The sequence below is a fragment of the Crinia signifera genome, chromosome 11 (assembly GCF_055691185.1).
Source record: "Crinia signifera chromosome 11, ASM5569118v1, whole genome shotgun sequence".
In the NCBI taxonomy this organism is placed as follows: Eukaryota; Metazoa; Chordata; class Amphibia; order Anura; family Myobatrachidae; genus Crinia; species Crinia signifera.
Window position 1 is genome coordinate 28,963,291 of NC_139227.1, and position 13,488 is coordinate 28,976,778.

The 13,488-nt window shown below is 46.1% G+C and overlaps 1 protein-coding gene across 1 annotated transcript in view; it reads right to left on the reverse strand.

Moving 5' to 3' along the window:
• Nucleotides 1-425: 425 nt before the first annotated feature.
• Nucleotides 426-13,488, reverse strand: part of ACSF3 (acyl-CoA synthetase family member 3) — a 41,304-nt gene continuing 28,241 nt past the window's right edge. The window contains exons 8-10 of the mRNA XM_083165326.1: nt 8,984-9,118; nt 7,791-7,902; nt 426-4,331 (exon numbers count right to left, since the gene is read on the reverse strand). Of these exons, the coding sequence (XP_083021452.1) occupies nt 4,214-4,331; nt 7,791-7,902; nt 8,984-9,118 (365 nt within the window). The 3' untranslated portion in view covers nt 426-4,213. The remainder of the gene's footprint in view (nt 4,332-7,790; nt 7,903-8,983; nt 9,119-13,488) is intronic.

Below are 13,488 nucleotides of genomic sequence, written 5' to 3' on the forward strand. Positions count from 1 at the left end.
ACACCCAGACATGACACCTCCAAGACAGGAACACTTCAAACTCAAGAATGGGGAACAGGTGCGGTGTTCCGTGGTCCGGACCATTCCGGTTTTTACCTAATCCCCTCTTGCTAAAGGCAAATGCAGACTATCAATGGGGCCCATTAAATATTGAATATGTGATGGCAATTCCCTGAAACCCCGACCCTCGGGGAGGAATTAGGCCCGCTACGAGCAAGGATGAATCGGGCTCAATGTTCTTCATATTATCTAACTGCTCTGCATAAGTCAGTATAAAGTCCTGCATGTTACATGGCTGCTCTGCAGGCGATTCAGCAATGTACAGATCTGCACACCGCACCGCTCTGCAGATAATGAAAGTATAATTCTCCATGTTACATGACTGTTCTGCAATTAAATAACAATATACAAATGATGTCGGATGAAAATGCTTTATTTTTTTTTAATATTACTTTATTCAAAATGTAATCAAATGATAAAATAATTGAATTTAGAGATACGTCATTTCGTGTATTTTTTTTTGTTTGTGCCTTTATGGGTTTTTTTTTCTCCATGACCAAACACAGCAGGTCATAATTGCATAGTTATTATTATCATTATTTTTGATTTCTAAAGCACCATAGTGCTCTGCAGCATTGGACAGAGGGGAAAACAGAACATATATATAGCACAGAAACACAGTATACATTTTACATTCAAATGTTTATATAAATCAGTAGGCTGAGCTAGTGGGCAAATCTGAGACAAGAGTGGGCAAAGTTAGCATGGCTGTACCAGTGTGGGCAGTACCAGTGGCAGCAGAGATGGAGGTGGAATTTCAGAGCGCTATTAAAGATGTGAAGACTGTGGGAAGGATTTGCTCCAGCATGGCGGGAAACTCCTTAGGTGGGTAGTGGCATGGAAGAAGTACTGTAGACCGCTGTGAGACTTGGTTCTCAGAGGGCAGGTGAGAGACCGTCAGAGGCACAGCTAATGTTGGGTACACACTGGGCAATGCAGTATATAGTCCACTCTATAGAACGAACAATATATCATTTGTGGATCGTCAGGTGTGTATACACTATGGGCCTGATTCAGACCTGCGTACACTCGCAGCCTAGCAAACAGGTAAGTGGGAACGTCCGTGGCTGGAGCCTGGGCCATTAGCATATGTGAACACCCAGCGTTTCTTTGTCGTTCCCATGAAAATGCTGGGCGTACACATGCTACGCTGGGCGTACACCGGATGTCAGCTGCCCGCCCAATTCCCTTCAATTCTACACGCATATGTATGGATGGCCGGCGACCATCGAAAGATGGGGGTGGTTCCCACTGGCATGCAAATAACTGTTCGTGTATGTTCATCCGACGTGCGAATGGGTGGCACCAGCTAACCATTCGCAAGGTGAGGTTAGAGTGACTCCCAAGGATGCGAATTCACGCCAGGCGAGTCAACCAGAATAAGGGCCATAGTGTACAGTGCAACAGAGGAGTTTGAAAATGGGTTCCCTCCTCTCTTAAGATCCCCATGAGCCTAAGACATGATGATGGAGAGTACTGTGAGATGTATTATAAGGGATATGGGGTATTCACAGAGTAAAGCAGCCGATAAGGATCACAGTGGCGGTGAGAGGCATTTAGGGAGAGGTGGTGAATCTGAGAGGATGGTAGGTGATAAACTCAGGTTTATCAAATAATAGATGGACACATGAGCTCAGAGAGAATGGGAGGGAATTGGGGAGGAGTGGTTAATTTGGGTGTCAACAGCACATTGGCGGTTCACAAGAGCAGAGGTGTACCGTAAGTAACGAGCTCAGCGCGCCTCCTGGGATCCCAACAGCTAGTGGGAGCGACGGATGTACCAGAGGTAGACACTGAAGGAGCTGGTGACTTATGTACTATGACAGTAAATGAAGCAGAAGAAAAAAATAAGCGCCACATAGGACAATAGAGGGAAGATTATGGGACATGGGTGATCAATGCCCAAGAAGATGGCACGAGGAAATGACTGTTCAGTAAATAGATTGTTAATCACCACAAACATGGGATATAGGCATACACACTGGCACACACAGGACAGAGGTCCCATACAAATGCCACCGCAGCTAGGAATTTGTAAAATTATGCAAATGTCAGGTGCCGGGATTTGTATAGCGAAGCCCATTGGATGCATCTCAGATATGCTGATTTGAGAACAGACATCGGCTTCAAATCAGTCAATAATCGATCTCCTGAGTAACCCTATGGTTGTATGACTGTGTACCGGATGCAGTTGCTTACGGTTACACGCCCCCAGAATGGATGCTACATGCCTGTCGTATAGTCGCCACTCCCCGTTACTACCCACAACACTTGATTTATTGCCAGTTTCTTATATAGCGCACACAGATTCCGCAGCGCTTTACAGAGAATAGTTGAACACTCACATCAGTCCCTGCCCCAGTGGAGCTTACAATCTATATTCCCTACCACATGTACACACGCACACATTTGCGCTAGGGTTCATTTTGTTAGGAGCCAATTAACCTACCAGAAAATAACTCTGAATCAGGCATCCAGGCATATGGTTCTATCAGTATGGTACCTGTCTTTGGCATAGAAGTAGAACTCCAGGCTTGCTACATCTGATGAGGAGCAATTGCTAAATAAAGTCTTGGGCTTCCAGGCCCCTTACAAGCGTTCCCAACTTGTAACCCTTATGAAGGCCTTGATGCTGAATCCCCAATTACAGAGCCACAAAGGGAGAGGAAGGGACAGGCAGTCCTGCTCAGGATGTATATAGTAGGGTATCACGCACCCGACTAATTATACCCGTTGTGGTGTACTCTCTTATCTTCAGTTACCCTAGCTGAGCGGTCACTGCGGATTCCAGTGTTGCTATACCTGTTACAATGTACATCCTCAGCAGAGGCCACCATAGCTGACCGCGCCTGTCTTACGGATATCAGCTTCTTTACATGCCCTGAGCTCCAGGTACTGCCGCAGACTCCAATAATGCTATACCCCTTACTGTGTACATCCTCAGCACCAGACATACAGCTGAATGCTCCCTGTGGTTTAATTACTAATACTTGCTGCTATGCGCTTACCTAGTGCCAGTTACTATCAGACAGTCACCTCATCCTCCAGTGTAGTGGACACTCGCTGCCGTGTACAATCTCAGTGCCAGTTACCATAGTTGGGCACTCCCTGCAGTTTCCAGTTCTCCTGACAAATCATCCTGCGGCAGCCATCCCACACTGCTACTACCCACCAGTTACCTTATAGCTGGACTCACGATTTGTCACCTGCACTATGGCTACCTCCTGCCACATTCTCCCTCACCTCAATCACCATCCTGTGGGATGACTCACAGTACCCTGTTCTGCAGACATCGATAATAAAAGCAAAGACCCTCAGTACCCGCATTAGTACTGGGTACTCTCCGCAGTCCCCTACTTCAGTCTCCTTTGGCAGCTGGTGACTTTTTAAGACTTTTCCAGATTCCTGCCAGTTCTTGCTGCATCTCCCAGAATCACTAGTCAATGTATGTGTTCTAGTATGAGAAGACTTCCCATTAAGCCTCCTAGTTTCCAACATGTGTCCTCCAGCAACAACCAGCCCTAGGGTTCCGCTCAGAGTACAGCAACATCACACGTTCTGACATAGGGCAGTAGCGCGAAAGAAAGGCGGGATCAGGGATGGTGGGACTGCTATGCTATTACTGGTGCATGTCCTTGTGTTTCCCTCCTATAGCCCTATAGATTGTAAGCTTGCAGCAGGGCCCTCCTACCTCCAAGTCTGTCTGTTGTCACCCAGTTTGTTTTATCACTGTCTACTATTGTAAAGCGCAACGGAATCTGCTGCGCTATATAAGAAACTGTAAATAAATAAATAATGGTTTGTTTACATATGGGGACATGTGTACGATTTTTAAACGGGAACATGTCTAAAGGGGGATGAGACATGTAGGAGAAGGGGAATGTTGTGCCAACGAGAATCAGAAGTAATAGAGGTGATCTAAAGATGGGCATAGGGATAAGAAGCAGACAAGCTGACAGAGAAAAGGATGCAGGGTTAAATGATGAGACGAGTGAAGAGGCCTTGTCTTTGGTTTAAGGGCCTGTATGAACTTTGGGAGGATCGGGATGCTGAGCGTCTAGTAGGAGGAGATATTGTGTTGATGGTCCAGAATACAGAGTTGAGGGTGAGATACCGTATTCTGTGTGTGGTCAGGTAGATGCTGCTCTCCCTCTCACTGTGGATAGAAGTGAGCAAGCAGTTGCTTTTTATTGATCTTTCCCATCTGGTTTCTGGGAATTTCTTCCACCTGGATGAGCTCAGCAGGAATGCAGTATGGGTCCATGACTGCCCTAAATAAGAGAAAAGAGCAGGCTAAATCACTGACATCACAGTCATGCTGGGCCTGCACAGGGAGCACGGACCGTCCACAGCATCACACAAACAGAACAAATGGAATATGCTTCTACTCAAGTAGTAAATGTACCAAATATATTACCAGTTATGTATATAGCTCACACATATTCTGCAGCGCTGTACAGAGAATATGTGTCCATTCCTCAGTCCCTGCCCCAGTGGAGATTACAATCTATATTCTCTACCACATGTACATGAACACACAGTTCTGGGGTAAAAGGTGTACTGTATTACAGTTCTGCTGCAGGAAATGTCGCTCACTGGCCAGTGACTGACAGCTAAAGAAGGAAACAGTAGCAGCAGCTATTGTCTGCCTGTCTGTCTCTCCTCTGTCCCTTTCAGTGTCACTATCTTATCTCTGTCACCATCCGGCTCGCTTATCTTAGTGTACCCCTTCCTTAGCAGGTGAAAAGGGCGGGGGGGGGGGGGGGGGGGGGCAGGAACAGACTTCCATTCTGCTTTCACTGCTCCAACCTCCTTGGCATATGTCAGCAGGAGCCAATGAGATCTGTGTGGGGACAGGGACTCCCCTTGGATCTACAGAGCAACTGTGAGACAGACTATTATAGATGTAATGTTCACGCTAGGCTGTTTAAGCGGAGCACTGCGCCCTGCCCAATTTTTTAAGTGCAAAATGTACCCTGTCATCTGACCCCACTGGTGCTGTAGATGCCAGGTCCGCCCCCACACTATCGTTGCTGGGCCTGCCTCCCCAAACAGTGACAACGGCATCCTGGCCCACCCCCAAAAGTGATGTCGGCTTGTCCGGCCCACCCCCAACAGTGACATTGGCAGGCTCGGCACGCCCCCAAAAGTGATGTTGACCGTCCCAGCCCGCCCTCAGCGGTGAGTTCGGCAGGCCTGACCAGCCCCTCTCATGGTGCACCAATACCCCAGCACCCTGCCCTGTCCCGATCCTAGAAGGATCACTAAGATCATAACAACAGAAATTTACAATATACAGGACAAAAAACAAGGCCAACAACCACACAGCCTATTGCCATTGCCTAAGAGCTACATGGATATATGGCCATTAGAGAATAAGATAATTTATAGATTCACAGAAAACTTAGCTAGACATTAAGGACAACAGTGAAAACATTGCATTAGAGCAAGAGAGAAAGAAGAGCTGAGAATTCCTTCTATAGACCAACATCATGAACAAAGCTATAGCCCCATGCAAATGAAGGATCTGACTTTTAGCAACTTGCTTTGGCAAATCTAAATCTACAGAAGTGATTCCTTATTGCTCTACGGGGGTGCCAGACGGGATCCCGACAGTCATTAACCCGATGTCGGGATCCCAACTGTTAAAACACTGATGGCCGGGTTCCCGACGTCCGTTGGCTATTTTCCATCGTGGGGGTCCACGACCCCCATAGAGGGAGAATAAAATAGGTGGCGAGCGTAGCTCGCCACTACGCCCGCAGTGTGGCGAGTGCAGCGAGCCCGCAAGGGGCTTTGTTGCGCTGGCCACGCTGTCTGAGTCTGGCCAGTCGGGATCCCGACGTCGGGATAATCACTGTCGGGATCCTGACTGTCGGAAAAACATACCACACCCGCTCTACGGTGATCCCTGACATCCACACATTAGCTACTGTAATAGCAGCAAAAGAAAGTTTCCGCTCTCAGCGTATGTCTTGGAAGTGTTACTGTGCATGCTAGATCTTCATCATCCAGGTATCCTTCTTATAAAGGGAGAGAACTCAGTAAGGAAACACGAGCCAAAGATGCAGATTCGCAGCTAAATTAGCTCCACGTTAGCACCAGAGACAGGTAAGCCTGCAATAGCGCTAAGAACTCTCACAGAAAGTAAGAGCCAGGCATCTCATATAGAGACGTGGAGCATAGCCCCCTCCCCCACCCATCAATCTCTTTGTGCTTACTACAGTCCCTATACTTTTATCACAGAGACTGAAATATCTATACCCTATTAGGGGTTTTTTATATGTTTTTTGTGTGTTTGTATATGTATGTCTTATGAGTATACCGGTATTAGGCCACACACCCTTTCAAATTTTGATGAATTGATGTATGTATATAATTTTCCTATATTCTTTTAATAAACTTTATTTGATATCTAGAAGTTTTCAGCGTATTTTCTGTGTCTAGGTCAGTGTGTTTCAACCACTGTGCCTTGAGCTTTTCTTAAGTGTGCCCCCAGATCTAGAGATGCCCAAACCAGTTTACAGCCACCACCAGCTCAACTGTTATTTACTGGGCTCTTCTTTTCATGTAAAGGACAAATGTATTTTATTTTTGTTACCTGTGGGGACCAGTGTGATTGTTTTTTTGGTACTCTTTACCTAGCACGGCGCCCGCGATTGGCATCGCGGTCATCGGGGGTAAAAAATCGCGGGCATCGTGGCCATCGCATGCACTAAAAAAACGGGTGCGACGCGATGCCCGCGATTTCCCATAGGGATCAATGTTAAAAGTGTCAATAGACGCGATTTTTGTGTTCAATGCCTCAATGCCCGCGATTTGTCTATAGGAAACAATGTTAAATGGGCCACAGAGGCCTAATAGTCCCCCTGAAGTCTGAAATGGCCCCCACAATTGTTAACGCCACCCCACGGTCAACGTGAACCCGAAGCGTGGCGAGCGAAGCGAGCCCGCGAGGGGCGACGGTACGCGTCCTCCGACCTTTTCATACCCCCACTATCCACGTCGGCGTGGAGTTGAGAATAGTGTGGCGAGCGCAGCGAGCCACCGAGCCCGAAGCGTGGCAAGCGCAGCGAGCCCCGCGAGGGGCCGCGGATACCTTCACAGGTAAACGCGTCCCTTCGCGGGCTTCACAGGTGTCCGCGTCCCCTCGCCACGCTTCGGGCTCTGTGGCTCGCTGCGCTCGCCACACTATTCTATTCTCAACTCCACGCCGACGTGGATAGTGGGGGTATGAAAAGGTCGAAGGACGCGTACCGCCGCCGCTCGCCACGCTTCGGGTTCACGTTGATCGTGGGGTGGCGTTAATAATTGTGGGGGCCATTTCAGACTTCAGGGGGACTATTTGGGCTCTGTGGCCCATTTAACATTGTTTCCTATGGAAAAATCGCGGGCATTGAGGCAATGAACACTAAAATCGCGTCCATTGACACTTTTAACATTGTTCCCTATGGGAAATCGCGGCCATCGCGTCGCACCCGTTTTTTAGTGCATGCGATGGCCGCGATGCCCGCGATGGGCGCCGTGCTAGGTAAAGAGTACCGTTTTTTTTTATATGGGGGCCAATAGGTTTTTTATTTTTATTTTCCTGTGGGGGCAATGTGTTTTGCCCTGTGGGAATCTCATGGCATGCCTTGGCAATTTTATAATCTTATTTAGCGTGCGGCAAGGTAAAAAGGTTGAAAATAGGTCATGGTCTAGGTCATGTCTGTCTGTCTGCTTCTACTCACCTTGCCCACTGTTTCAGCTCGTTCAAGGAAAGCATATGGCCGTCACACAGTTTCACAATGGCTACAACACGCTGCCCCCACTTCATATCTGGAGCTCCGATCACAGCAACATCTAGATGACATGAAGGCAAATAATGCAGAAGGCCATTTTAATATATCTCACAATGGGTAGAATCTGAAATACCAGTCGTACTCAGCATTGATAGTTCAGCAGTCGGTAGCGGCAACCCCATTTCATCATTTTTGGGGTTGACACTACTGACTGCCGATCTATCGATGCTGAGTACGACTGGTATTTCAGATTCTACCCATTGTGAGGTATCCCTCGTTTTGAACCTAAACGTAAGGCGGAGAAGAGGAACGGTTACCACATAAGGAGGGACTTGCGGTATTTATTATATATATATATATATATATATATATACCACCTGGTTTACTTCCTTATTCACATAGTCGGATAAGAAGATCTTTTCCCATCACACAGGGATGTATTATCCACACTTCTAGCGCCAGTGGAGGGAACACCCTCCCTTATTCTTCACTATATATTTATCATTAAAATGCAACTTCTTTCACCACCAGCCATTAATAGCCGATCTTTGGCAGGACTTCTCAGTCCTGAGCTAGAGGCATGTATAATAAAGATTATGAACAAGGCATTTAAAAAAGAAAAAAAAGAAAAAAATTTTTTGAAGTCCCACAAAAAATGGTGCACTCCTAAGGTCCCCATACAATACGGTGACTTCTCCAAATGGGAGAAGTCGCCTGCGATCCCCCTTGAATCCCGGGTGGCAGGACTGTATACGATGTATGGTATACGTTCCCAGTCAATTCTGCTAGAGACTTGGTGATGCGATATATCTATAGTGCAGGCCATGCGATCTTCAGGCTCCTCTGCGATGCTCACCGGGCCGTGCATCGCATTGGACCTGATGCAAACACATGCCATTTTGACACTTTTTAACCGATTTCTCGCCGGAATTGGATGAAAATTGACCATATCGCTGTGGAATCACCCTAGTGTATGGGCACTTGACCTAGGACAGCCCTGGAGTGAGACAGAAGACTAGGCTCTAAACAGAACACACAGTGATAAATATAAATAGGCCATTTAATATCTGTATAAATTCTGTGAGAAAGAAAGAATTAAAAAGAAAGTGACAATGGTCTCTGCTAAGAGACACAATGCATACCTGCAATACTAGGGTGAGCCAAAAGGTGGCGCTCTACATCCAAAGCGCTGATTTTGTAACCTCCACTCTTGATGATGTCGACAGAGGTCCGGCCAAGGATCCAGTAAGACCCGTCCTTGTACACTGCGGTGTCCCCTAGGAATATACAAACATATAACCCAACAATGGGCCTAATTAGATGTGGTCGTTATTTCGATATTTACACAGCTGAGCGATTATTGGCCGTCTGCACAGCAACTGAAATGCAATTAAATGCGACTTACATTTACATCTACTCTCCATTGAAATAACTAATCAATGACATTCTAGCATTCAGTGACTTCTACTCCTATTAGACTCGTTATAATCTATGTTCAGTAGTGGCAAAAACAATGTAGAGGTTTTTGTATCAAGCAGTGAAAAAAGAAGTGGGACAGTGAAGAAGTTGACCATAGCAACTAATAAGCATCTACTTACCATTTTATATGGTAAGTACATGCTCCACTTCTCCACTCTTTTTACAGCTTGCTACACGCACGAACCACCACACTTTACTTGGAAAAAAAATGTTTTCCAGTCTGCTTTAGTATTTGGCTTCAAGTGGAACACAGCAACCAAACATTTCTATTTCAAAGAAAAGTTATAGGAAATAGTAAGCTACAGCTACACGTCCCCAACTGAGTCCTGTGCACAGCTACCGTCCCCAACTGAGTCCTGTGCACAGCTACCGTCCCCAACTGAGTCCTGTGCACAGCTACCGTCCCCAACTGAGTCCTGTGCACAGCTGATCATCCCCAACTGAGACATGTGCACCCATCCCCAGATGAGTCCTTTTACACCAGGCATGTCCAGAATAGGGCCCACACACACCTGGGGCCCCTGGGCAAGTGCCCATTAAGCCCATACGAAAAGACGGCCCTGAGGAGTGGCAGGCTGGGAGACATACAGAGAAGGATGGTCAGGCAGGGGAATATAATGTGAAGGGGGCAGAGTGGAGGACATACAGCGAATGGGGGCAGGCAGGGGAATATACAGTGAAGGGGCAGGCTGGGGGACATATAGTGAATGGGGGCACGCTGGGGGACATAAAGTGCATGGGGGCAGAGTGAGGGACCATTCTGATGTGATTAATGACTCAAAGAATGTCAGGCTTAATGGTTGGCCCGCACACATTTTCACCTCACCAAATCCAGGCCCACGTTGCAAAAAGTTTGGACACCCCTGTTTTACACAGCTACCTGTCCCCAATGGAGTCCTGTGGACAGCTACCTATCCCCAACTGAGGGGCATATGTATGAAGTAGTGATAAGGTAGGAGAAGTGATATAGTGCTTGGTAATTTATCACGGGCCAATCAGATCCTAACTGTCTCTTTTTAAACCCAGCCTGTAACTTAATAGTCAGGAGCTGATTGGCCGGTGATAAAGTACCAGGCACTTTATCACTTCTCCTCCCTTATCACTGTTTCATACATCTACCCCTTAGTCCTTTGCAACCATCCCCAGCTGAGCCCTATATGTTCCTGGCTGTCCTGTACCATGCTATTAGTCTCTGGCTTTTCTGTTTACAGAGATCACTCCGTGTCTGCCTTGTAAAGTACACCGCAATCCAATCTAGCCTATAAAAGGCATTGAGATAATCTATCCCTAGCCTCTAGGATGATGTCTCTGTAGTAAACACAACAGCGCTCCCCAGGGTGGAAGGAAGGGGGGCTCAGAATGAATTAAGATACTTTCACATTGTCTATTTCCTGGAGTGGTGCATGTAACTGTGGACTGGAGATACAGTCACTGGGATGTGTCTGTTAAATACAGCTTTCCAGTGGTTCTGGGTACAAACTGATCAGAACAAACGGGGGAATGTGGAATACAAGGAAAGCAATCTCTTCTAGTCCTGCAGCTCAAGCTATGTCCTATAGCAAGTTACCACAGAGTACATTGCCGTGAAGGCTTTTTATTATACAAGAGTGACGGTTCATCAGACACTTTTCTAGATTGGATCCTATCCATTATGTTCTACAAAAGAAAAACCCTTTACATATACAAGTACCTCATAGAAAACCCATTAGATGACCCTGTAATACTAGAAATGATACCTAAGATCAGTCAATGTGCATCAATGTTACAGTATCAGCATGCTCTCCGACCACTTTGTGTAGGCAATCCTCAACTGAAATTGATGCACTCCTAAAACATCCCAAAATCTCTGGTCCTATATGTGATCATGTTTGGATAGCTGTAACGTATCCTGTTGTAAACACTAAACACCCCCGTCTAACTTTTACCCAATACACAACTTAAATGCATATTACACTTGCCACACACTGTAATGCTCATTACATATTATGCCACACACTGTAATGCCCATTACATATTATGCCACACACCGTAATGCCCATTACACATGATGCCACACACCGTAATGCCCATTACACATGATGCTACACACCGTAATGCCCATTACACATGATGCCGCACACCTTAATGCCCATTACACATTATTCCACATACCATAATGCCTATTACATATTATACCACATACCGTAATGCCTATTACACTTGCCACACACAGTAATGCCTATTACATATTATGCCACACACCGTAATGCCCATTACACATACCACACATCGTAATGCCCATTACACATGATGCTACACACCGTAATGCCCATTACACATGATGCCGCACACCCTAATGCCCATTACACATTATTCCACATACCATAATGCCTATTACATATTATACCACATACCGTAATGCCTATTACACATGGTACACACTGCAATGCTCATTATATATTATGCCATACACCGTAATGCCTATTACATATTATGCCACAAATTGTAATGCCTACTACATATTATGACACATAAGTTCTGCTTACCTAAATGCTCATTGCCAGGAGTTACATGCTCATTGCCACGGGTTTCTTGCTCAATGACAGGGATTACCTGCTCATTGCAGGGGGGATTACATTGCTCATTGCAAAGATGTAGGGTGTGCCTTTGTAGGGAAAGAGCGTGACCACATAATAGTACCAATTCACATTACACCATACACTGCACCAGTTAGAGCCCTTTATACACAATGCACCAGGATTACGCACACTGTAATGCCCATTGCACATTAGGTCACGCACCGTAATGTCCATTACATATTATGCTACACACCATAATGCCTATAACATATTAAACCACGTCGTAAAACCCATTACGCCACACATCGTAAAGCCTATTACACATGCCTCAAACTGCAATGCCCATTACATACGCCACACACCATAATGCCTATTACATGTTAGGCTACACACTGTAATGCCGATTAAATATTATACCACACCCCATAATGCCCAATACAAATTATACCAAACACTGTAATACCCATTACACATTGTGCCACACACCGTAATGCCTATTACATACTATACCACACACCATAATGCCTATTACACATGCCACACACTGTAATGCCCATTACATATTATACCACACACATAAGTGCCGCTTACCTACATGCATGTAATTCCGCAGGCTTGCAAAGGGTGGGATTTCACTCTGTTAGGCAGCCCAGCGACAAGGTCTGAATTAAAGGTGTACAGTAACGGTGGACATTTTCTTGGCTGATAATGACATCACTCGTGTATAAATGGATAGTTTGCGTACTCATTAATATTGGTTTTGCCAACAAAATGGCCTTTTGTGCTGTGAGTATCTACAGACGTGCAGTAAAAGAAAAATCGAATCTATTCATATAATACTGGTTCAGCCTAGAATGTTTTCCCGAATACCAAAACTAAATCACTGGCCCTCTTCCAATTGTTAAAGAAATGTTGTGATCAATTATGACAAAGAGCATTTTGCAAAATGATTAATTACCCAACCCACACCCAGGTGCAATGTATCCTATGAACACAGGCATTTATTTTTTTCTGTATTTGGGAACGAACCAGGGTGGTGGTGGTAGTGGTGTTGTGGGGGGGGGGGGGCGGGGGTTTGCTAGGATCCTGGTAGTTGGGGGAATGGATTCTCGACCACTGTCTGTCTTTTCAGTGGGTAGTAGGATTCTGTCTCTTGTATGTGCGTGTGTGGCATCCCCCCTCCCCTCTCGCATAAGGAGCCGCATCAATAGTCCTCCATCTGCTCGCATACATCACACTCTTCATTTCAGTTTATTAGCCGGAATAAATCATAAATATTTCATTGTACATCAGCACGGCCGGCGGGGGGAGTGGAGTCATCCATCTCACGCCCGCTCCCGGAGACCTGCCACCCGCCAATAACCCTTTCACTCTATTAAACAAGATTGATACAGTGCAGGAATCTGCGCAGAAAGGGACACGGGGGGGACAGAACTCTGGGGACTCGGGCAGGCCGGAACTACACAGGAATCCACCGTTGTATAATAGGAGGAGGGCACAGCAGCTTATTATTCGGTCATATAAAGGGGGTGAACATGGCAGAGCGAAGATGGAGGGAAATACAGGGATGTGGCATAAATGGTAAAATAGATCTATTGATGTTCTGCACA